At 37.8% G+C, this 26294-nt stretch overlaps 1 protein-coding gene across 1 annotated transcript; it reads left to right on the top strand.

The window, feature by feature from the left end:
- Positions 1-5099: 5099 nt before the first annotated feature.
- On the top strand, positions 5100-21702 carry LOC107571185 (PDZ domain-containing protein 4-like). Its single transcript, XM_016257477.1, has 7 exons — positions 5100-5243; positions 6845-7122; positions 9050-9140; positions 9256-9354; positions 14423-14485; positions 15084-15185; positions 18619-21702. The coding sequence occupies exons 1-7, from the start codon at positions 5100-5102 to the stop codon at positions 20488-20490; spliced, it is 2649 nt and encodes an 882-aa protein (XP_016112963.1). The 3' UTR covers positions 20491-21702.
- The last annotated feature ends 4592 nt before the right edge of the window (positions 21703-26294 follow it).

Here is a 26294-nt window from a genome sequence, read left to right as displayed (position 1 = left end):
AATCGGAGTCACTGGAGGAGGAAAGCGAGGGAGGAAAAGTGCTTTTGCTCTGGGTTTTCTGGCTGTTGTAGCAGCTCGGTGTTCTTTGATGAAGCCGCCCACTCTGACCTGAGCCAGAAACTCACGCTGTTTCCATCAGAATCCTGCTGAATATTATCACACTAATCCCTAATTACCAATCTCTCTCGCTGCAGGGATTACCAGTCTCATCCATGCCTCCACACAAACACAGAGGAATAACTTAGAAGGGATCACGTTCATACAAGCGCTAGTGCTTCATAAGCCTCTGGGAAAGGTCAGAGAGGCACAGAGGTCAGAGGTCAGAGATGATCTGAAATATGCTCGCTGTAATCACTTCACAAGCTCACAAGATGAAATTTAAGACTAGGAAGCATTTAAGTGTTTCAGTCTTTTCTCATCCAGGTATTCTTGTGAAAAAGTAGTGCCTTTAAAAAAACTTATAACAGCAATAAAATACTTTAAAATAATATACTTACATGTGAACTGAATGTAATGTTTTCAGACACTTAATTGCATGGTAATTGTAATGAAATGAAAATGTCAAAATCGTTTACATTTTTATTTAATGCAATTAGTTCAAATTAAGCATGCTTTTGTATTAATTTAAGACTTGAGCATATATTTATATGCGTCATTATTTGTCATTTTGTTTCATGTATTTAAATACATTTGTAATTACACATTTGCAATGAAGTTGCAATTTAGTGCATTTAAAATATATTACATTTAAATGTATTATCTAATAACACACTATAGTTAAAATTATAATTACTTTACATGTGCTTTAATATGTTAGTAAACATCAAAATAAGTGTTTTTTTACGATTACTAAAAGATTTATATTTTAAAGTGAAATTTATCATTTAACGTTATTGCAAAGTTTACTTTTTAAAGGTGCACTAAGTGATTTTTGCCAAACGATGTTGATATTTGAAAGCACCAAAACAAACACGCCCATACCCCAACAGGACCTCGGCCTTATTTTAAAATCTTAGCCCCACACGTAGTTTTTGAAACGAAGCAAAATCAACGTTACTCACCTATCAAGAAGAAACAACACAACCTCGGCGTCCGATTCGAGCCCTTCCCGCTCCTTGGGTTCAATCCACCGCTGGAAAGCTTCTCCGATATTTACGCGGGTCCTACCTCTTGCCTTATCGTAACCCTTCTTTTTAATGTTTTGTTTCTCTGATATTTTCCTCTTTTTTATCTGCCGTCTCTCTCTATCTATAGTCGATCTGCTAATATCCATCCTGTGCTCTCAAATTGAGCGCTCTCTTCTCTCTCTATCATTACAAGACACGCCCCCTTACTGCTGATTGGCTACAAGGGAGTTTTGGGACTCATGGTGCGTTCAAGTCATGTCGGATAGATCGTATTTACGAGTTGAACGCACATGAACGCCACCACAAAGTCGTTATTACGAGTGGGAAACTCAAAAGTTTCTTTAAGCCCCGAGTTTCTGAGTTGGGGGCGTGTCAGTGAGAAACATGGCGGAATCGATGGATGCAACGTCTGTAGTTGACGGTAAATTTTTGTTTAAATTGATAGTTTAGTTGTCCTATAAACTTAAATTGGTCATGGTCTTGTTACGCAGCTAGTTAATGAAATCCAAGTAAAAAAATGCAGACCCTGTTGTATTTTCTTGTAATTTAGTAAAAGAAGGTACACCGCCATCCTGTGCCGACTAAACTGACTTGAACGCACCTGACGTCATAATTACGACTTGTCAACTTGTAAGTACGAACGTCCCAGAAGGACTTGAACGCAGCATCAGTCCGACACTGTGGTCAAAAGCCTTTTTCAAATATTGCTTAGTGCACCTTTAAGTATCTTAATTGTGTTTAAAAAATTGTGTCATGCAAGTGAAAGCTATTTAAGTTCACTTAAGTAGCTATTTATTTATTTATTCATTAAATATTATATTATCTGTATGTCAGACTGGTGTTCCTGTCTTGTGTTGTGCTTTCCTCCCCCACGTGCTCCATGTTTATTTTAATGCCCATGTTTGGTTTCCTTCCTGTTCCTGTCCTGATTATGTCATTTGTTTCCAGGTGTTCCCCGTTTAGTTCTATTGATCCCAGGTGTGTCCCATTAGTTCCCTTATTACTTAAGCCCTGTGTTGTTTCCAATTTAACATCCGGTATTATACGTCGTAGTTGTGTTTCCTGTGTGTCTCTGCCTGCCTTGTGTTTCCCCGTCTTGGAAGATTAAAGACTGTTACTTTGAAGTTATCCCACGTCTCCTTGTTCTTCGTTTCGCCACAGAAGGCAACCGTGAAACTGTGGTGCTGTCAAACGATTAATCGTGATTAATCGCATCCAAAATAAAAGTTTTTGCTTACATAATATATGTGTGCGTACTGTGTATATTTATTATGTATATATAAATACACACACATGCATGTATATATTTAAGAAAAAATATGTTATGTTTATATATTAAATATATATATAAATTATATGAATATAAATAAATGTAAATATTTTCAAAATATATATATGCATGTGTGTGTATTTATATATACATTAAAATATACACAGTACACTCGCATATCATGTAAACAAAAACTTTTATTTTGGATGTGATTAATCACGATTAATCGTTTGACAGCACTAATTATCTGCAAATAGAGGTTTTTAGAAATGTTCTTTTAAGATCTGAAGTACAAGTGCACATTTAACACAACTAAATGCACTTCATCCCAAAGGTAGACAAGAAATGTACTTGCATGATAATAGCTGCAATGACGTGTTAATTAAATATAAATACAGTACATCTAAGATGTAAATCAGGCAGTCTTTAATATTTTCATACCATAGGGTTTATCTACAATACTCTTATATTAGACTCTTAAACACACACTTTAAAACCCTATTCTCTGCAGATATTGAGTATTGTGGTCATTTATCACCATGAGATTTTTTCTGCTGAGTTGTTTGTAGTTTCCCTTATTGCAGTTTCTCAACTGTCTCCTCAGCACTAAATGAACCGGATTTCTACTTGGATATGCTCCCCCCCCCCCCCCCATCTTAATTCTTCCTTCTCTTTCTCCCACAGAGGGGGCAGATAAATGGCATGCTGTGCTCTTTTAATGGGGAGGTTGGAATAAAGGTTTAGTGTTGCATAAATGTTGTGTTCATTGCGACTATAGTGACTGCTGTAGATACGTTTAGATGTTATATTGTGTTAAGTGCTCATGTTAAATGGACAGTTTGCCCAAAAATATTAAAATTCTCATGTTCCAAACGCTAATGAACTTATTTCTTCAGTGAAACACAGTCCAATGAATCAATCCAATCGTCAATCCAAATGAGGATTTTTTTTTTTTGTCCCTATAATGACAAAGTCAGTGAGGTCCAATGTTGTTTTGGACATCGCTGACTCTCATTGCTTGGACAGTTAAAACATTCTTCAAAATATCTTCTGTTGTGTTACATAGAAGAAAGAAAGACATTGGGGTTTGGAAAATGAGCATGAATAAATTATGACAGAATTACTGTACAGATAGTTAGGTGAACTATCCTTTTAAATAACCACCTCTGTTACATTGGTGTGTTTATCGAATTTGTTTTGTTATGTACATTGATGAGCATCCAACAGCTGTTCCCTGTTAGTCAGACAAATGTCCCTCATACTAACATACATTCAGTCTATGCATTTCTATGCTGAATTTGCTCACTCACATTGTGAAGAATCTCTTTAAGTATCGGTTCAAGATATCATTCTCACTTGATGTTTATTTCATGTGTTACAGTATTATTGTCTGTACTTAATCAGTGTCACTTGCTCCAAAAACAGTCACAGCCAGTATTGTTACTGTAAGCTAAAACAAAATCTATTAAAAATTGTGACCCTGGAGCACAAAACCAGTCTTAAGTCACTGGGGTATATTTGTAGCAATAGCCAAAAATACATTGTATGGGTCAAAATTATAGCTTTTTCTTTTTTGCCAAAAATCATTAGGATATTAAAGGTGGGGTAAGCTATTTTACAAAAACGCTTTAGAAAACTGATTCGGGCCGAGTAGCAAAACAAATGATGTGGAGGAGGTAGAGTTCAGCGCACAGGATGGACATTAGCGAGCCGAGCGACAGAAAGATAGAGATGACAGATAAAAAACAAAAGAGGAAAATGTCTGCGGAACAAAAGAAGGCAATAAGGCAACAAGTAGGACCCGTCCGCGCCACTCGTGTCCGGTGTAGACACGGTGTAACATTGGTTTGCTTTGTTTCACAGAACTAATCGTTGCCTGGGTTGTGTACGTATGTGTGGGGTGGAGCTATCAAAATAGAGGCGAGACACTTTTGGGGTAGGGGTGTGTTTGTTTCGGTGATTTCAAATGTCAACATTGGCTACCAGAAATCTCTTACCCCACCTTTAAGTAAAGATCATGTTCCATGAAGATATTTTGTAAATTTACTACTGTAAATATAATAAAACTTAATTTTTGATTAGTAATATGCCTTGCTAAGAACTTCATTTGGACAACTTTAAAGATGATTTTCTCAATATTTTTTTTTATTTGCACCCTCAGATTCCAGATTTTCAAATAGTTGTATCTCGGCCAAATATTGTCCTATCATAACAAGCTTTCAGATGGTGTATAAATCTCAATTTCGAAAAATTGACCCTTATGACTGGTTTTGTGGTCCAGGGTCACAATTGTTTTTGATAGTTTTGATAGGGAAAATAATAAATATTAAATAAAAAAACAGCAAACTTAATTTTTTTTTTAAACAAATTAGATATGTTGCATTTGTAACTGAAATAAGTTTACATTGAAGTCCTAAAATTGCTAAAACTTAAATAAAATCATGCAAAATGGAAACATAAAAAATTTTAATGACAAAAGCACATAACTAAATTACTAAAACTTCAACTTTTTTTAGATTCTGTTTGACCTTCGTACTTAAAAGGTCCTTTTTGTTGCCTTATATGCAGCTTATATCTATTAAAATCAGCTTATCTTGCTGCTGAACACTAAACAGCTCTTGCTAATATGTAAATGTGGGCATTCATTTACATATTAGCAAAATATGTTAAGTGATAATCTGTTAAGTGCTAATGTTCTCACCATGTATGTGTTTGTCCAGGTGAACAGTAGAGACCTGACTCAGCTCTCTCAGGAGCAGAGCCTGCATGCGCTGCGCTGCCGGAGGAGCATGAGGTGGGGTCCGAGGAGGAAAGCAGGTGTGCCTGGAGCTGCTGGAGGGACGATGGTAATGACTGACTGTGTGGACAGCGGGACACAGACAGATATTAGCTTCCAGCACATGGTGACGTTAGGCAGACCCGTCCATCACAACAGACCAGCGTCACCTCCTTCCCCTCCACTGCCGCCCATGCCAGAGCCCTACCTCTTCAGCCAGCTGTAAGTGTGGGTTTGAGAACAGATGTCGGTTGTCACTGTTAGAGAACATCACTTTTAAAATCAATGCTATTTAGTATGTGTTTTGTGCATGATGCATATAATACAAAAAATACCTAATTAGACTCCTGTTCAGCTGTCTGGAGTCTGTAAAAGTTTAACTTTTTCTTTTTTTAAAGACGTCTCTTATGCTCATCAAGCATTTTTTTTTAAATAAAAAAACAATAATAATATTGTGAAATGTTATTGCAATTTAAAATAACTGTTTTCTATTTGAATATTCTATAAAATGTAATTTATTGCTGTGATGCAAAACTGAATTTTCAGCATCATTACTCCAGTCTTTAGTGTCACAGTGTCACATGATCCTTCAGATATAATTCTAATATGCTGATTTGCTGCTCAAGAAAAATAAATCTTACTGACTCCAAACCTTTAAATGTTGTTAGTGTACCTTTTACAGAAAATACTTTTATGTCAGATACTTTTTGTGAGGGCTGTTCTTATACTGGGGGAAATCTTGCACACTTTTTTTTAGTCATGTGACCATACATTTATTTGAAATAATTAACATTTTGCAGATTCTGAAAGGGGGTGTAAACTTTTGCGTCAAACTGTATATATATTTATTAATTAGAGCCGGGGGGTGAAAACTTTTGAACAGAATGGAGATGTGTAAATGTTTTTATTTTGCCTAAATATCATATTTTTAATTTAGTACTGCCCTTCAGAGCAGTAGCCCCTCACAGCAGAACACAAGATGCAGGGGGCGGGGTTGGATCCACATCTAGGGGGTGGAGATTGGTAGGTTTAGGGATCAGGGGGTGGAGACGGGTCATTTGGACAACTTTAAAGATGATTTTCTCAATATTTTTTTTTATTTGCACCCTCAGATTCCAGATTTTCAAATAGTTGTATCTCGGCCAAATATTGTCCTATCATAACAAGCTTTCAGATGGTGTATAAATCTCAATTTCGAAAAATTGACCCTTATGACTGGTTTTGTGGTCCAGGGTCACAATTGTTTTTGATAGTTTTGATAGGGAAAATAATAAATATTAAATAAAAAAACAGCAAACTTAATTTTTTTTTTAAACAAATTAGATATGTTGCATTTGTAACTGAAATAAGTTTACATTGAAGTCCTAAAATTGCTAAAACTTAAATAAAATCATGCAAAATGGAAACATAAAAAATTTTAATGACAAAAGCACATAACTAAATTACTAAAACTTCAACTTTTTTTAGATTCTGTTTGACCTTCGTACTTAAAAGGTCCTTTTTGTTGCCTTATATGCAGCTTATATCTATTAAAATCAGCTTATCTTGCTGCTGAACACTAAACAGCTCTTGCTAATATGTAAATGTGGGCATTCATTTACATATTAGCAAAATATGTTAAGTGATAATCTGTTAAGTGCTAATGTTCTCACCATGTATGTGTTTGTCCAGGTGAACAGTAGAGACCTGACTCAGCTCTCTCAGGAGCAGAGCCTGCATGCGCTGCGCTGCCGGAGGAGCATGAGGTGGGGTCCGAGGAGGAAAGCAGGTGTGCCTGGAGCTGCTGGAGGGACGATGGTAATGACTGACTGTGTGGACAGCGGGACACAGACAGATATTAGCTTCCAGCACATGGTGACGTTAGGCAGACCCGTCCATCACAACAGACCAGCGTCACCTCCTTCCCCTCCACTGCCGCCCATGCCAGAGCCCTACCTCTTCAGCCAGCTGTAAGTGTGGGTTTGAGAACAGATGTCGGTTGTCACTGTTAGAGAACATCACTTTTAAAATCAATGCTATTTAGTATGTGTTTTGTGCATGATGCATATAATACAAAAAATACCTAATTAGACTCCTGTTCAGCTGTCTGGAGTCTGTAAAAGTTTAACTTTTTCTTTTTTTAAAGACGTCTCTTATGCTCATCAAGCATTTTTTTTTAAATAAAAAAACAATAATAATATTGTGAAATGTTATTGCAATTTAAAATAACTGTTTTCTATTTGAATATTCTATAAAATGTAATTTATTGCTGTGATGCAAAACTGAATTTTCAGCATCATTACTCCAGTCTTTAGTGTCACAGTGTCACATGATCCTTCAGATATAATTCTAATATGCTGATTTGCTGCTCAAGAAAAATAAATCTTACTGACTCCAAACCTTTAAATGTTGTTAGTGTACCTTTTACAGAAAATACTTTTATGTCAGATACTTTTTGTGAGGGCTGTTCTTATACTGGGGGAAATCTTGCACACTTTTTTTTAGTCATGTGACCATACATTTATTTGAAATAATTAACATTTTGCAGATTCTGAAAGGGGGTGTAAACTTTTGACCTCAACTGTATATATATTTATTAATTAGAGCCGGGGGGTGAAAACTTTTGAACAGAATGGAGATGTGTAAATGTTTTTATTTTGCCTAAATATCATATTTTTAATTTAGTACTGCCCTTCAGAGCAGTAGCCCCTCACAGCAGAACACAAGATGCAGGGGGCGGGGTTGGATCCACATCTAGGGGGTGGAGATTGGTAGGTTTAGGGATCAGGGGGTGGAGACGGGTTTGTATGTGTAAGGTGGGAGGAGTTGGATCTGGATCCAACCACGCCCCCTGGATCTTGTGTTCTGCAGTGAGGACCATCACCTTCAGAGGCTACATGAGATTACTTGTTTGCCAGAAGACAAAATAAGTTAAATTTACCCTGATCTTCAAATTCAAAAAGTTTCACCCCCCGGCTCTTAACGCATGGCTTTTCCAGAGCATCGGTGAGCGTTTGAACCTTCTGTAATAGTTCCATATGAGTCTCTCAGTTGTCCTTTGTGTGAAAAAATGGATCTCAAAATCATACAGTCAATGTTGGAAAGGGTTCAAATACACAAAAATGCTGCAAAACCAAATAATTTGTGGTAGCTGAAGGATTTTTCTAAAGAACAGCAGGCAGTTTAACTGTTCAGGACAAACAAGGGACTCATGAACAACTATCACTATACAAAAAAAACAGCTGTATTCAGGTAACAACACAGTATTAAAAATCAAGGGGGTGTAAACTTTTGAACGGGGTCAGTTTTATAAATTCAACTATTATTATTTTCTCTTGTGGAATATATGCAAACATCTTTTATGTGAAATATCTCACTCAGGCCAGTGCTAAATAAACAATAGCATGCATTTTGTATGATCCCTCTTATTTTGGTTAAAAAAAAAAAAAAAAACATTTAGCAGATTCTGAAAGGGGGATGTAAACTTTTGACCTCAATGAATCACACGTATAAAACCTTGTAGATTATTTGTCTAAGGATTATATGGAAGTACTTTAATTTTTTTATAGGAGTAAAAAAAGTGTCTTACTCCACTGTCCTTTACAGCAAAAACGCACAAATGTATTTACACAAAAATCACAATGTTACATTTTTGAGGAAAACAAGATGTTCGTTGATTGTCATTGTGGTGTTAAGTTAAGTTTAAATGCATTGCAAAAATAGAAAAACAAAATGTCATTATGGTGAAAATTCTACAATAAACAATTGTATGCATTACCTCAAATAGCGTGTTACACTTACAAACACTAACACTGATTTTCTGTGACTTTTCATTTCTGTATGTCACTCTAGTGGTTAGTTATATATTTTGATCTTTGATATTGTGTTTCTCCTCAGCCCTGCTATTGACCATGTGTACTACGACCCAACGGACTACTTTGACATCAGTCAGCATGAGGTGGACAGACAAGATGATTTGGAGTATGAGGTCAGCACTGTCTCTTTAAACGTCTTCTACTTTAAGTTTGTTTTAGACTGAAATACTGCTGGAGAAGCATCTTATCTCTGTTTGTTTAATTCTCTCACTATCTGTTTTTCTTCAGGAGGTGGAACTTTATAAATCTTGTCAGCAAGATAAACTGGGTTTAACGGTGTGTTATCGCACTGATGATGAAGAGGATCTGGGTATCTACGTGGGTGAGGTGAGATGAGAAATGGGGAATAATGGAAATCTGCTGACTGATGAATTATGAATGAAGGCTGAGGGAGGACTGTGAACCTACGCCCTTGTGTTTCAGCGTTAGATAAATCATCCATTTAAATAAAATGTCATATTAAATCCAAAACACTATTTTATCTCTCAAGACTCAGTGTAAACACAAGATAATTCTACTAGAGCATGACAATTACCACAGCATGTTATTTAATACATGGGCTAACAACTGTATATTATCAATTTCGGATGTAACGTAAAAGTTAAAGTGTTTTTTTTTTTTCTTTTCGATTTTAAAATGGAGAGACAACTCTATGTAAGCCATTTGTAGGTTAAGTCTCCAGAGAAGTGCCTCAGCATTGCTGTTTGAGCATTCTGACCAGTCTGACACATGGCTTAATGGCTGTCATTATTTTTGTACATTTTGTTTATTGACGCTTAAACTGTAGAACTTGCAGGTTGCTTTTAGTGTTTATATTGCAGAAATCACCCATTTACAGCATGTAGTGTAGAAATATTAAACGTCACAGATGCTGTCAATGATCACAACTAAATTTCAATTAATTCTATCTGTGAAAAAAAAGGAAAACTATGTACAGTACAATGCATTTACATTGAAAATGTACATGGATGTTTAATATGCAACAGAATAAATGTTAAAAAATATGTTACAAATATATACTTTTGACTGTTTGGAAGCACTTGCCCCCCACAGCATACCTGAGGGAGAAGTCTAAATTATATAGAGCTACAATACGCAACAAACTTTTGTATTTGAAAAGATTATTCCATTCACATATTTACTGTATTTTTTACTGTATACTGTATTAGTGGGAGGAGTATGCCGAATTTAGTCTATGTTTTTACCTTATTTCCTTTCTGTACACATAATGTTTACGTCATGTCCATAAATAAAGAAAAATTAAGATGGAAGGTGCTTGAGGCTACAACCAGGCACGGCGCCAGAATTTTTTCTCTACCGGTGCTAAGGGGGGGCTAGACCAATATGTGGGGGTGCTAAGAAAATAAATGATATTGATGACGTCAGAGTTACTTCATAAAGAAATGGGCCTAAACCGGGACTATTAAAAATTCTGACGGGGCTATAGCCCCGGTGTAGCGCCGTCACTGGCTACAACGAATGATAATATCCTACTCACTGATAATGGATCGTCCACAAGGCAACCATCTAGTAATCACATCACAAGAATATTACCCAACCGAAGAGTTTCCAAGTAATAAGGAAAGTGGAAGAGCCTGTAATAATGGTGGTCTGGGTGTATTGATTACCATTTGTGTAACCACAGTTTTACTAGAAAATACCATGGTTAAACTATGGTTAGTGTAGCAAAACCATGATTAATTTGTGGTTTAACTATAGTAACCATGGTTTTTTGGTTTAATTTGTAGTAAACCATGGTTAGTTTTCGTAAGGGAGCTTCCAGTGCAGAAGAAAGTACAGACAAACTGCAAACATAGTATGATGCATACATGATGATGCATACATACATACACATTAATAACACAGTAATAACACAACTTGAAAACGGTTTACCGACTGGTAAAACGGGAATCAAGATGGCGCCGTTGTGTGTGGCCTGCCATCTGCGTATTTTAGTTTGTTTATGTCTATGTGTTTTTTCTTCTTTTATCGCAAGTCGTATCGCCTCTTTTAGTATACGACCGGCAACGCTCTTAAATCTTCGAATCTCCTCTGAAGTGCTACTTAATCAACTTCAGAAAGGACCACGGCACTTGCCTCCTCCCTTCTTAGCATCCCTGCCGGCTTGTTTACACCGTTCACCAAATAATTTTCCTGTGAAAAAGCGCCGGAAAAGACGGGGTAAGCGGGGCTGGTGTGGCTGTCAAGCTCAAGCTTCTGCTTCGGTCAAGCAGTGAGCTGAACATTAATCTGGGTCTGTCTATGAGGGAAGGTGATTGCAACCGCTCCATCATCTGGCGTTCATCTGCAGGGGCTTACTCCTGGAACGTACCCATTCTACTGAGCTTGTGGGATCAACGGCCTCAACATCGCTTGCCTCGCCTCCGCCGTCGCAGCGTTTCTATACATCATCTTCACCTGCTGCGTAGAGCAACACAGCTGTTTGAAGACTCCGTGCAGATAAATATGGCATTGGTCAACACGAGGTCTGTGGTAAATAAGACTTGTATTCTTAAAGACTTCTTCACTTCCCAAGCCCTGGATTATCTATTTATCACGGAAACGTGGCTTCCCAATGGAGATTTAACTCCTTTCTCTGAGCTTTTACTGCCCAACTGTACATTTTTTTTTAAAATTCCCCCCGTTCTGTGAGAAGGGGTCGCAGTTTGGTTAAAATTTTTAAAGATTGTTTTCAATGTCGGACTATACAAAGAACTACATATAACAGTTTTAAATTGCAGTTGCTTGTGTTGGACTCGGACACTCTACAGGCCTCCAAAGCCACACAAAGGCTTTTTAGCAGATTTCTTGGGGGGAATCATCCCCAATTTTGATAGATTTTTAATTATTGGGGATTTTAACATTCACATATGCTGCCCCCAAAACTCACTTGCAAAAGACTTTATCAGCCTAACAGAAGCCTTTGATTTAGTGCAGCTTGTTAAAGGACCTACTCATATACATGGACACACTCTCAATCTTATAATGTCTCATGGGTTCTCTATGGGTGATATTGAGATATGCGACCACAGCTTTTCTGATCACAATCCTATTATATTCAACACGCCATTGTCATTGAATGCTGTAAAACTTCATGTATCGGCTCACCTAACGCGGAGGATAACTGCTGCTACCTCTGCTTCTTTTTCTTCACTGTTTGAGGAGTTTTCCCATTCTACTGCTCTCGCTTCATCTGAGCTCAGTCCTGATGAACTGCTTTATAGTTTTAATTCTGTCTGCACTACAATTTTGGATTATGTGGCTCCACTGAGGACTAAACATCACAAGTTAACTCCTGAGCCATGGTTGAATAATACCACTCAGGCATTGAGACAGGCTTGTAGAAGGGCCAAGAGGAAATGGAAAAAGGACAAACTACAGATTTCTTAAGAAATGTTAAAGAAGTATCAGAAGGCGGTGAGATACTACTCATACTATTTTTCGACTCTCATAGACAAAAATCATAATAATCCTAGAAACCTTTTTAATACTATTACTAATACTGTGTTAAACCCTGTTGTCTGTGTGTATCCTACAGAGTCAGTAGCTATGTGTGAGCGCTTCTGCCAGTTTTTTATTAATAAGATATCTGAGATCAGACATAAATCAGACAACATTTTTTATGTGTTCCAATCAGGCTTTAGAAAATTTCACTCCACTGAGACAGCTCTTTTAAAAGTGTTTAATGTCATTCTTTTAGCTACCAACTCTGGAGATTCTGTAGCACTGGTACTTTTAGACTTGAGCGCTGCTTTTGACACTGTAGACCACAATGTTCTTCTGTCCCACTTAGAACAGGTAGTGGACATTAGAGATTCAGCCCTAAATTGTTTCCAGTCTTATCTTATGAACAGGAGTTTCTCAGTCAATATTGGCAAATTTCACTCTTCTTCTGTACCTTTGACCTGTGGGGTCCCTCAAGGCTCTACTCTAGCTCCCATGTTATTTTCCTTGTATATGCTTCCCCTCAGATCTATCTTTGAGAAGTATGGTATAAGTTATCATTGTTATGCAGATGACACACAAATATATCTTCCTTTGAAGAAATAAGAATGGATTAGACCCGGTGGCCGCCAGCCTCTTGGATGTTAAAGCATGGATGTCCCTAAAATTTTAAGTCTGAATGAGAGTAAAACAGAGATTGTGGTGTGTACCCCTTCTGATACACACTGTATACCAAATCTAAATCTTGGTGTTCTGGCACCTTATGTAAAGCCGTATGTGAATAATCTGGGTGTGGTGTTGGACAGTGCCTTAAAGTGTGATAGACAAGTCAACCAAGTTTTGAAATCAAGCTTCTATCAGTTGCGAACACTGGTAAAAAGGAAGTCATTTCTTTCTTTTACTAATTTTGAAAGAGTAATCCATGCTTTTATCACCGCGAGGCTTGAGTCTTGTAACTCTCTTTATTTGGGGATCAGTTAGTATTCCTTAAACGGCCTTCAGATGGTTCAAAATACTGCTGCCAGAGTCCTGATGGGAGCTCGAAAGCGTGAGCATATTCCGGCTTAATGTGTTTATGTCGTATGTTAGACTAGTTTAAGTGTTTATGTAGTTAATAAAACCTTACTTGTATCACACTTGACGTGTTCAGTGTTTACTCATAACCGGAGTCAATAATCATGCAGATTTACGTTACAAGCTTATAGAATTGTACAGTAAGAAAGTTATTTCCCTTAACCAGGAAATTAACGTTCTTAGAATTGACAAGACAGTTGACCCTGAGTGGTCAGCTAAATATCTACAGTGGATCTAAAATATGAATAGTTAACTATAACTAGTTATGGTTAATTATTCATATTTCCCCATGAGCTGATTCGCTACACCCCTGTCCTTCAGTCTTTACATTGGTTACCTGTGCGCTACAGGATTAATTTTAAAGTGCTCTTATTGGTTTTTAAGTCTTTAAATGATTTAGCACCGTCATACCTCTCTGATCTGTTGATAGACCACCAACCTGCAAGACCGCTTAGGTCTGCCCATTTAAGGCTCTTAGTGGTTCCTAGAACCAGACTCAAGTCTAGGGGTGATCGAGCAAGAATAGTCTTCCTACAGAAATCAGAACACTACACTATCCATTTTTAAATCTAGGTTAAAATCATTTTTATTTGAGCTGGGTTATTATTCATGATTTGCATGTGCTTTGCCTTGTATCTTGCGGTTTTAATTCTGTTAATGGTTACTTACTTTGTACAGCACATTGGTCAACGGTAGTTGTGTTTAGTTGTGCTTTATAAATAAAGTGAAACTGAAATGGAGTAGAGATGGATGTTGGTATGGCTCCCTCGTTTTCATTATTTGGTAATGAGCAGCTTTGAGTTTAAGTTGTATTTACCTGGAATATTCCTTAAATTTTGTAAGAGAAAGACAAATATTCTGTGTCTTGTCGTTGCAGGTCAACCCTAATAGCATTGCTGCTAAAGATGGCCGAATCCGTGAGGGAGACAGAATACTGCAGGTAACTGATCGACTTCCTTAAAAAACACAAATTAAGTTGAGTTTAAGGTTAGTGGCTTGAACAACATTCCTTTTAATAGTGACCTAGTGGATGCTGATCGTTTGGGGAAAAGATGCACTTTAATTCTTTGCTTATAAATACTCCTTCCAAATTCCTTAAGATGTTTATCATGGTCTTTAAAATAAGAGGGATCATAACCTTCAATCTAAGCTTTCCATCGATGTGTGGTTTGTTAGGATAGGACAATATTTGGCTGAGATACAACTATTTGAAAATCTGGAATCTGAGGGTGCAAAAAAATCGAAATATTGAGAAAATCACCTTTAAAGTTGTCCAAATGAAGTTCTTAGCAATGCATATTACTAATCAAAAATTAACTTTTGATATATTTATGATAGGAAATTTACAAAATATCTTCATGGAACATGATCTTTACTTAATATCCTAATGATTTTTGGCATAAAATGTTTTAGAATTTTGACCCATACAATGTATTGTTAGCTATTGCTACAAATATACCAGTGATACTTAAGACTGGTTTTGTGCTCCAGGGTCACATATGTGATGTGAAATAATGCTAATGTCTATCTGTGCTCAGATAAATGGGATGGATGTCCAGAACAGAGAGGAAGCGGTGGCCATCCTGACCAGAGAGGACAGCACCAACATCTCTCTGCTACTGGCACGGCCAGATATTGAGGTGAGACTCACCTTGAAGTTATTGGAATAAACCATAATAAATACTGTAGGCCTATATTTGCACAGTCAGATATGATCACTTTTTTCAATTAAGTTAATCGCTTTGGCAGTGTTTCCTACATAATTTTCTTGCAGCAGGGGGAGTGTAATTGAAAGACATGTCAATTTATTGTCTTTGAATCGTTTCGAGGCACCCAGCCTTTATCGCACTGCATTCAATTCAAAGCGTGAACTTATAACTCGAGGAAATATAATTTCTTTTGCTGTGGATTTAGTAGTGGCACAGCGCCACTGCCGGAAACACTGCGCTTTGGTGAATGACAAAGTATTACTGAAGCCATTAATGGCAACAAATTTGATATTTAGACATTACGTGAAGTGTATTATGGTCTGCTTATTCAAGCAGTAACAGACAAATGTGTTTCAGCGTACAGGTGGACACATGGCTTCATTCGGTTCTCTGTTTACAAATGAAAACCGACAGGAGAGGTCAGAGTAGGACAGAAACCCCGACGAGGAAATTACTGGAGAGGAGAATGGCAGAGAAAAAAAAAACCAAGGAGAGACAAGGACACACAGGGTCGGTTCGGCAGTCTTTTGTTCTACTCAAGGCTATGCTTGAGAGAGAAACACACTTAGGACATCCCATAATACACCACCTCCAACAGCGAGTCACCATGTCCATTTAATTTCCTTCGACAGATTTCCATGGCAGTCTGAGACTTCGGCTGTGTTCGGAATGGAATACTACTTACTGAACACTGTATATTACACTATATATATATATATATATATATAACAAATCAATCAATAAATAAAAGTAGCCATTATTATACAATAAACAAACTTTAGTATGCTATATTATCACATGACCACATTGCATTGCAGGCGTGACATCCATTTATTATATTGGAAATTATTTTCCATTTTCATCGCAATTTTGTATAAAATACCTTAAAATTGTCATATTCATTACTGCAGACACAGTTTAATCCATCACACTGAAATTGAAGGTTAACTTGCGTGCATTGCATTGTGGGATATATAGTATTCCATGCAGTGTTCAGGCTCATTTTGACAAGGGAAATAAAATCAGACGACAAATCTACAACAGAGCAGAGAGAGAATCAAAATCAACAAACAAGTTTAACACAAAAATGATGAACAATGTTTTTCTTTGTGACTCCCACTGCGTGCGAGTCTCTTCATTGATTGGTCCCAAACCTCATTGTCTGTCAACATGCTTTAACAACCAGATTTATCATCTTTAGCCCATGTGGAAGCCATAGCAACAGTCCATATCCCACTGGTAAATATTTAAATAAAACATAATGCAAACCCCAGAGGAATGACCCAGTTCATGAATACAAATAGACCAAGTCAACAGGCATGTTTATGAAGTTCATTTGGCATGAGGCTATTTGACACAAAGCCATCAAGTCATCAAGATATCAAAAAATACATCTTATTTGCATATAATAATCCTGATATATTAAGTATAGAAAGATGCTGATCTGGAACCCACAAAGACAGATATTTTTCTTTATTAAAATGTACAAGTTTATAGGTTATGTCGATGAAGAGGCTTCATATAATCAATTGGTCTGAATAAAACTCATTTGGGCCCAGTTCTAAAATAAAATTCTACCTGTAATTGTATTCAGTATCTAAAATACTTGTACATGTATTCATGAATTTGGTATGAAGTAAACAATCTAACTGTGATTTGTTTTTAAAGAACAGTTAGTGGAAGCTGATTAAAACCAGAGATGAGAATATTCTACAGATTCCAGTTTTTAGGATTTGGGGTCAGTAGCACACAAGTGTGTGTGTGTGTGTGTGTGTGTGTTGTGTGTTTTATGGACGCTCCAGATGGTGTGTGAGCCCTTGGGGCAGTATATTCCCCAGCACAGGTGGCTCATTTGAGAAACCTCTCACGTTTAGATGTCTCCTACAACAGATGGGAAAAGACCCTGCAATCATTTACAGTATCCAGACATGGGCTTACTCAGACAAACACTGCCCTCTGCTGCTTAAACAAGGACGTTTTAATGTGGTTGCTGCTTTAGACTAGTGCAGGTTTATCTTTTTTTTTTTTTTTTTTAAGCTGGTTCAGGTGTGTTTAACTAGAGCTGGTGCTGAACTCTGCAGGACAGTCGCCCTCCAGGAACTGAATCTGACATCCCTGGACTAGTGGATCCCAGCCACGTACATGAGAGCAAATATCACACATTTTACATGTCTCATTAGTCAAACTCACCTGATTGAGGCCATCAGCACATCAGTAGAGACTCAGAGCTGGGTAGTAACTGATTACATGTAATCTGGATCATTACGTACTTGTAATTACATTTTAAAATACTCGTAATGAGACTAGTTACTTTTTTATTGACTACATATTATTTACATAATAGCAATAAATGATACATAATTTGTTGATTCTGCCGAATTCCTCTTTTAAATGTTCCTTTCTAAAATAGCCTACCGCTTATATATGTTCAGAAAGTCTTTCAGTTTTGTGGACATTCACACAAAGACCAGTCACTCGTCAGGTGGCTACACAGCATTTGACCACTGGATTTACAAAATCATTTCAGCTTTAAGAAGTGTTTCAACATTACATCAACTACTGATGAAATGATTTTTTTTTTAATTACTCAGTGGGTTAATTAACCATGTATTATTAAATCTTTGGAAGTCTTTTGTCTTTCAGACACATTCACGTTATTTCACACTTACATGTAATGGGATTCCCAAACTTTTTTGGTCATCTGAACCTCTTTCACCGAATACATTTACTTGAAGTACCACCAAAATGTTAAAATAAATATTTTAGTACCACATTGTTCACGGTTCTCTGACGTTGGTTAATGGTCACATGACATGCAGGTAAATTAATTATTTAAGTGTTTTTTAGTTCATTTGAAATTTACATGTTTATGATTTAATTAATTATTAGCTTTTCATTAAACTCACGAACCTCCTGCAGTTCTATGAACCTCAGTTTAGGAAATCTTAAGGTAATATAATGTTTAATGCACTTGTTAACAATGAATGGAATATTTTCTTACTTTTTGTATTTTTATGTCAGTATGGTACAAGATTATCCTATTTAAATCATTGTGATAAATGAGTTAGGCCAAAAGTAATCAAAGTAGACCGATTATATTACCTAAAATGTGTAATGTAATGGATTACTTTACTAACAACAATTAGTATATAATCTACCCAGCTCTGAGACCTGAAATGAGTGTGTCAGACAAAAGAGTCATGCAAAATGTGCATTGCTGTGAATCACTGCTTTACACCAATCAGAATGTTGTTTTTTTCAATACACATTTGTCTGCACACAATTCTTAGCGTGATTTTAATATTTTACTAATTGTTTCCCCCCCCCCCCATTTTGTAATATCCCAAACATGCATTCTTGGCAGAATGAGGCTGATGATCTGGATTTGGAGTTGGGCGAGGGCCTGGATCTAGAGGACTTGGAAAATGTCTCGAACTCACCCAGTCCTCAGCATCGAAGGAAAACCAGCTCTGTGCTGAGTGACATCAATGGGATTCAAGCTGCTCGGCCCAACTTATGGCACACTGCGCTCAATAACAGCCAGGAGCTGGACAGCGGGGTGGGTCGCACCGATGAAAGTACACGGTGTGAGGAGTCCTCCGAGCTGGCTGACGATGCCACCAGCGCATGCACGACCAATGCCACCAATACACCCGGCAGTTTGCGCAAGTTTCGCGCTGCTCAGCACGGATGGGAATTTCACTACAGCAACGACTCGCTGCTGGGGCCAGATGCAGTGGGAGCGGTGGATCACGGGGCTCCTGAATCACTGCCAGGGTCAATGATCCCAGGGTTAACTGAAGAGGAATATGAACGCTACCGAGAGCTACTGGAGATCCGCTGCCTTTACGAGAAGAATGGAAATGCACTTTTTCTTTTGGATGGAAGGAACCATGGTGGAGGAGTTGGGGATTTTGCAGGAGCAGGTGTTCCTGTAGACATGAATTGTAACGAGAGCCTGATGCAGCACGAAATTGCTCTTCTCGATGAGGAAATACGTCACCTGGAGTTTAAGTGGCGCAATGTTTTGCGGGCTCAAAAGATGCAGCAGTTACGCCAACGCTGCCTAAAGGTCTGGCCAGCTGATGAAGAGGACGATGAAGAAAAAGGAGCAAAGTCAAGGTGTGGAGGTGCAGAGGCAATCCACCATGACCTGTCAGATATCAACGAGATCCCAGAAAGGGAACGCTCTGATAAAGAGAGCACAAGCGCTTATAATACCGGTGGGGAAAGTTGCAGAAGCACGCCTTTGGCAAGTGAGCGATACCCTTCACCGTCTGCGGCCGGAGATTCCAGTGCCTCTGCAACCATGCGACCTCGGACGCCCCGTCACAGAACAAGCACAAGTAGGGATAAGAATCTAAACATACCATCGGATGCCAAGAAAAAGAGTGAAGAAACAGTGGACAACAAAAGCTCTACTCCAGCAAGGCTCCGGTCATTATCCCGGAATGGCGGGAGTAGTAGAAAGGGCTTGGATGGACCAAGAAGGGGGTCCTATGCAAATGGGACTCTCACTGCCGGGATCGCGAAAGGAGGAAGAAGTGCAGAAAACAGTCCATACTTGTCCCGTCGCTGCTGCAGTACCACGCTGCCTCAACGCTACCAGAGTTGCATGCAGTTGAAGGACTTGTCTACAAACGACAGTCCAGAAGTTAGGGACGCCAATGAAGAGGTTCCTTCTCACTCCAATACCTTAACTTGTGCAAACAGAGACTCCACAGCTGCTCCTGCAACTTCTTTGATTATACCTCCTCCACTGCCTCCATCTTCACCTCGAATGGAGTGGAAGGTAAAGATCCGTAGCGACGGCTCACGTTATGTCGCCAAACGTCCCGTAAGAGATCGTTTGCTAAAGGCTCGTGCCATGAAGATTCGAGAGGAGCGCAGTGGGATGACCACAGACGATGATGCGGTCAGTGAAATGAAGATGGGACGCTATTGGAGCAAGGAGGAACGTAAGCAGCAGCTGCTGAGAGCTCGCGAGCAACGGCGACGCCGTGAGTTCATGATGCAGAGCCGACTGGACTTCTTGCGGGAGAGAGAGAAGGAACAAGACTCCGGACCTCAAGGACAGGCTTCCATACTTGAGCTGAGCCAGAAAAAGAGTATGAAGAAACGCAGTCGACGCATCCTGGACAACTGGATCACCATTCAGGAGCTGCTGGCACATGGGACCCGCTCTGTAGATGGGAAGAAAGTGTTCAACCCTTTGCTGTCCGTGACCACTGTTTAATAATTGGTGTGAAATGAGACCTTTTAACAAGAAAAAAAGTAAAGATATTTGGATTACAGTGTTTATCGATTATTTGCGACTGTCTGACAAAGATGCCTTGCAGTTTAATCCAGAGATGTTGATGATGAATATAAATGTACAAGACAGAAATGCTAATGGCAAATGAATGTACATTTTGCGTAATTAACATGAACTCTGGGAGCATCTCTCTGTTCCTATATATTGCTTTGATGCTTGATATTTCAGAGTCACTCTCAGACTGTTACAATGCAGTGGTGGTCTTGAGCATTTCCAAAACTGATTAAAACATTAATTTCTTTCATAAACACTTTTCAGTCTGAGAACATTTCATGATGAGAGAAAAAAGTTCAGGGGCCTATTGCTTGAACTGACTAGTAGTCATCTCTCTTTTTTCAAGACTAGTCGTAACTTTTTAACTTCATAACTGAAGTTAAGCAGCATATTAACATATTGGCAGTGTTTATGCAACTGGCCCCAGAAGTTAACCGGGTGATTGGCTGAGAATTTGCTGCTGTTGTTTTGGCTCAATATGTGTGGTTTTGTTTACTGGTAAATGTAAAAAGTTTGCAAAAGAACAAGAAAAGAATGAGCCATTACTTAACTGTTGACTTATTGAGTTCACAATTTTAGAAGCACATGAATCCATGTAACAAAAGAACCAAAAAGCACATTGATAAAAAGTACAAAAGCAGGACATTTTCAGCACACAAATATTGGCACATCAAAAGGTAATGTCAATTGTCAAACACTGACATTGTCCAAAGAAAAATAAATTTGATTGTATATTTTTGTGGCACATTTGTCAGCATTCAAGGAACAAATCAGACGTTATCACTTACAATTATTTTGTTGTCAGCTTGCAACACCACATTTCAGACTGACCTCTTTGATATTGTAAAAAAAAATTGCATGTTCTTGTCTGGGAAATGTTTAAATGATGTTGTGTGAAACTGTCGAGTGACGTTTTTGTGTCTTCTGTAATACTTGTCAACAGGACATTAATATATTGTGTCCAAATGTTCATTTAACATCTTGCAGGTCTAAAATGAAGGAATTTCTGCTCCTAAATGTTTTTGAATAAAACTTTTGCAACTTCAACATCATCGAGTTTCACCCATTATTTGCAAAAAGCTTGAAACCCTTCAATACAGAAATCAAATGTAAAAATGCAAAAACACAATGGCTTTAGCACATTCATGTTTACACTAAACAAAATGAGCTGAAGACGTTTTCTAAATCAAATTAAAATATACATTTATATGTAATATTCTTCTTATACCACTTAAAAGTTTTGGATTAAATTAAAAAAAAAAAAAGACAGGTCACTGGATACCATCTCTTCATTTATTGGATGTACAATTATGAAAAATAATAATCATAAAAAAGACTGGAAGCCCAAGATTATTTACAATCGTTCTTTGATTCTGTGGCAAAGTCTCTCACAGATTCCATTGTCAGTCTCATGCTCACTTACATCATGATATGTTGAGCTTTAAAAAGACGTTCCTCTCTAGATATGACAAAAACATGACCAAAAAGTTAAAGAAAAAAAAAAATACATACATATACATATATAGAGAGAGAGATCTATAAAAGCAGAATCATTCAAGTATCAAAAGACAGACCACCCAGGATTACTTTACAATTCGATATTGTTTATATTTTAATCATTTAGCCAAGAATATGATCCGAACTCTCACTGTTGTATTTGCTAACGTTGTTATTAGTTGTGCAAACACTGCAGTTGTTACAGGTGCTAGCATTAGCATCTGCTTGTATTTAGCACTGTAACCTTTTTTAACGTACCATGTTAAAAACGAAGAAGAAAAAAAATCTAAATAAAAAGTACCAGACTTAAAATCCTTGTAAACTAGGCCTAAATTAATACAGGAATATTTCCCATCTACACCTCATATTTATGTATCATTATCTACAGAAAACATAAGCACAGGTTCGTCCATGACAGATGACTATGCAAATTTCAATTTTTAAACCTTTTCATCCGTTTCGTTTTTATTTTTTAGACATACCCTGCTTTCTGCAACTTAATCATTAAAGGAAAGACACAAAACTCTACACACAAAAGCAACTCGCTGTTGTTTGTAGTGTCACATTAACGCCATTATTTTGTATAAGAAATCACAGTATACGTGTAAGAGTCACTACAAGTACCAAGATCTGGACTGTACCATTCTCATGCCATCATAAACGTATTAACTTATCAATATAGTGTACCATAAGACATAACAACACAGAGCATCTCTCACTAATCTGGCACCGAGCTTCTGTCTGTGACCTTCAAAGGCCAAACCGTCCCTATTGAAACTCGCACCGTAGTTCACAATTCTTATGTTTGAACGGTCTTGCCCATATTGTTTAGCTTGACAAACATTTGTACTAAAGCCTGTTGGTCACCTGACTTAAAATACTGACAGTAAGAATCAAACTTACGGATGGATTGATCTTAATTGGACATCAAAAGACAAGATTGTTTTCTCTAATCAGTGTTTTGCTGAACTGGAATCAGTGTTTTTAACTTGCTGGATTTATTTTCGAAGATATCAGACAAAATAAAAGCATCTACGCTTTGTGAGATGAAAGACCATCAGTTTAGACGACAAAATCACAGACAAAACAGGGGCGTGTAGACTGTCGCTTCACAATAAAAATAAAACAAAACTCAAAGAAATCAAAGCAAAGGCAACGTCAACACTGGCTCTTGTTACTGCGGGAGAATACAGTGACTGCTTCCAGTGTTAGTCCTTGAATGCGTCAGTCAGAAATCTGATAAAAGCCAGATGTTTTTCAGAGGGAGAGGGGTTTTGTTAAGTGTGTTAACCTGGACGGGACGCTTTTTGTTTGTCTTTGGCTCGTGTGTTTGTGTGTTCAAGGTGAAGTTCACTGCAGGTGTGAGGAGACTTCTGACACTTACATAGATCTATATATAAACACGCACAATACACGTGATGCTTCATCCACAGTCATGCTGTCATTGGCATCCCAACTTTCCTTTCTGTTTGGCATCCGACACAGAGATCAGCTACAGGGAGACACACACACACACACACACACGGATTAAAACAAATCAAACGAATGACTGTGGGATACCATTTACAACGGATATGACGAAAGTTTAAAATGAAGGTGAAGAGAAGACGCTGTTGTGCCAATCATTTTTCCCTAAAATCATCTCCCCTTTGGACCCCAAAGACTCCATGGCTAATTGGTTATATGTGATATAACTAAATATATAGTTATAATCAGTTAGCTTGTGGTTAGCATTAGACCCTTACGAATTAAAAACACTGCATGATTTTAGCCCAGATTTTTGCCACAATTTACAGTGTGAATCAACACTATTTACTTTCACAAAGAAAATCAGCATATGATGGATACGGACCCTGATCTTCAGACAATAGTTCATATCTATGCATTAATGTCACTCTGTTTTGCCTACATCAGGCTTTATTTTGAGATAAACAGAGATACCCCTGTTGAAAAAACCAGCATATGCTGGTTAGGTATGTTTTGATGCTGGTTTAAGCTGGTCCTTTGCTGGTTTAAGCTGGTCCTATGCTGGTTTATGCTGGCCCTTTGCTGGTGTAAACTGGTCCTTTGCTGGTTTATGCTCGTCCTTTGCTGGTTTAAGCTGGCCCTTTGCTGGTTTAAACTGGTCGTTTGCTGGTTTAAGCTGGTCCTATGCTGGTTTATGCTGGCCCTTTGCTGGTGTAAACTGGTCCTTTGCTGGTTTATGCTCGTCCTTTGCTGGTTTAAGCTGGCCCTTTGCTGGTTTAAACTGGTCGTTTGCTGGTTTAAGCTGGTCCTATGCTGGTTTATGCTGGCCCTTTGCTGGTGTAAACTGGTCCTTTGCTGGTTTATGCTCGTCCTTTGCTGGTTTAAGCTGGCCCTTTGCTGGTTTAAACTGGTCGTTTGCTGGTTTAAGCTGGTCCTATGCTGGTTTATGCTGGCCCTTTGCTGGTCTAAACTGGTCCTTTTGCTGCTTTATGCTGGTCCTTTGCCAGCACATGACCAGCATAAACTAGCAAAGGACCATCTTAAACCAGTATCCCAGCGTCAAAACATACCTAACCAGCATATGCTGTTTTTTTCAACAGGGACAGCAGACTGACTATAGACTATTGACTGTCCACTGTGAAGTACTTATGACTAATTATGTGATCTGCTACAAAAGGATGATCCCACATTGTTTTTTTGGGCTTGCAAACAACTAGCCTTCGGGGTGCAAGGGAATAGGATTTTGAGGAAAGAACTGAATATTGCACAACAACAGAAGCAGATGATTGTTATGGGAAAATGAGAAAAACTTTCAGGATGGAGACAGTGGCAGGCATTAAAGTGATGTTCGTCTGCATGAGATGCTGATTATAGGTCACTAACTTTATCCATATTTGACCTTTGACACTGAACGGTGTAATCTTTTTATAATAGTCCTTACTGTAATGGGATGTAACAAATAAAAATGGCTGCTAGTGTGTCGTTATATGGAAGGCCATTTCCACCACAGAAAATAAATTAATTAATTAAAATTAAAACCATGCTTTGGTAAATCATAATTATGACAGAAAATGAATGTGAAGTTATGAGATACTATATCATAATTATAAGATAAAAAGTCCAATTATGAGAAAAAGTCAATGAGATAAAAGGTTGAAATGGAGAAAAACAGGCATAATTATAACATTAAGAAGTGAACAAAGTCATTATTAATTTTTATCTCAACTCTGACTCGTCAGTTTCAATTCATGTCATTTATACATGTCATAATTATGATTTTTTTATATCAGATTTGATTTACGCCAACTTCCACTTTTGACACAATTTCACCTTTTTATATCATGTTTATGATTGATCTCATAAAGTCATAATTATGACATAAAAATAAATTATATACATCATGTTTATGACTGTCCAAAGCATTCTTTTACCAAAACTATTACCAAAGCACGCTTTTTTTCTTAAGTGACCGAAATGGCTTCCATATCATTATGATATATGCTGTGCTGTGAGTTTTTCAATAAATGCTTAAGCACTCATAATTCACAAGATCACATGAGGATTTTTAAGGCTTATGAAGAACATATGCATATAATTCCACCTTTAAATTCCTACGAGAAGAAAATAAAATCCAAACAGATTTTCCAAAACTCAAGAGTGATATGGCATGCAGACTTGTACAAACTCACGCTCACTACAACACTGATGATAGACTACAGTCTGCTTACTGGGCATGTGTCACCTGATAAAGCCTAAAATAAGCAGCCAATATTACTTTTTACACTGACTCCTTGACATCAGACACATTTTGAGCAGGCGGTCTGTTCAGACACCTCTTTGTGACTTGGTTCAGACGTTTAGGCCCAGCCTAATTTGCCAACTCAGACTTAAGACAACACATAATATCACAGTGCTAAACGCAAATCCATAAACTGGCAGCAAATTAAATTTACAGTGAGGTACTTTCGATACCAATCCAATTAACTTCTAATGCACTCTAGCAAGCTTCTGCCAGCTGTCTAATGTCTCATCTGGTTGTGAGGGAAGGACAGAATACATATCATCTATTACAGGGTTCCTCAAATCTTACCCTGGAGGTCCAATGCGCTGCAGAGTTTAGCTCCAACCCTGATCAAACTCAGCTACCTGTGATTTTCTAATTATTCTGAAGACACTGATTAGCATGCTCAGGTGTGTTTGATTAGGGTTAAAGCTAAACTCTGCAGGAAAGTGGATGTCGTGGGCCAGATTTGAGGATCCCTGATCTA

Source organism: Sinocyclocheilus grahami, unplaced genomic scaffold (genome assembly GCF_001515645.1).
Source record: "Sinocyclocheilus grahami isolate Dianchi unplaced genomic scaffold, SAMN03320097.WGS_v1.1 scaffold1560.1, whole genome shotgun sequence".
Lineage (NCBI taxonomy): Eukaryota > Metazoa > Chordata > Actinopteri > Cypriniformes > Cyprinidae > Sinocyclocheilus > Sinocyclocheilus grahami.
Note: the sequence above shows the minus strand (reverse complement) of the source record. Positions and strands in the feature narration are given on the sequence as shown.

What these genes read in the sequence shown, in the direction of transcription:
- LOC107571185 (XM_016257477.1), top strand. Translation starts at nt 5,100, where the DNA reads ATGTATGTGTTTGTCCAGGTGAACAGTAGAGACCTGACTCAGCTCTCT. An exon ending in AGGGAGACAGAATACTGCAG is followed by an intron (nt 14,486 to 15,083) that starts GTAACTGATCGA and finishes ATCTGTGCTCAG; the next exon opens with ATAAATGGGATGGATGTCCA. An exon ending in TGGCACGGCCAGATATTGAG is followed by an intron (nt 15,186 to 18,618) that starts GTGAGACTCACC and finishes CATTCTTGGCAG; the next exon opens with AATGAGGCTGATGATCTGGA.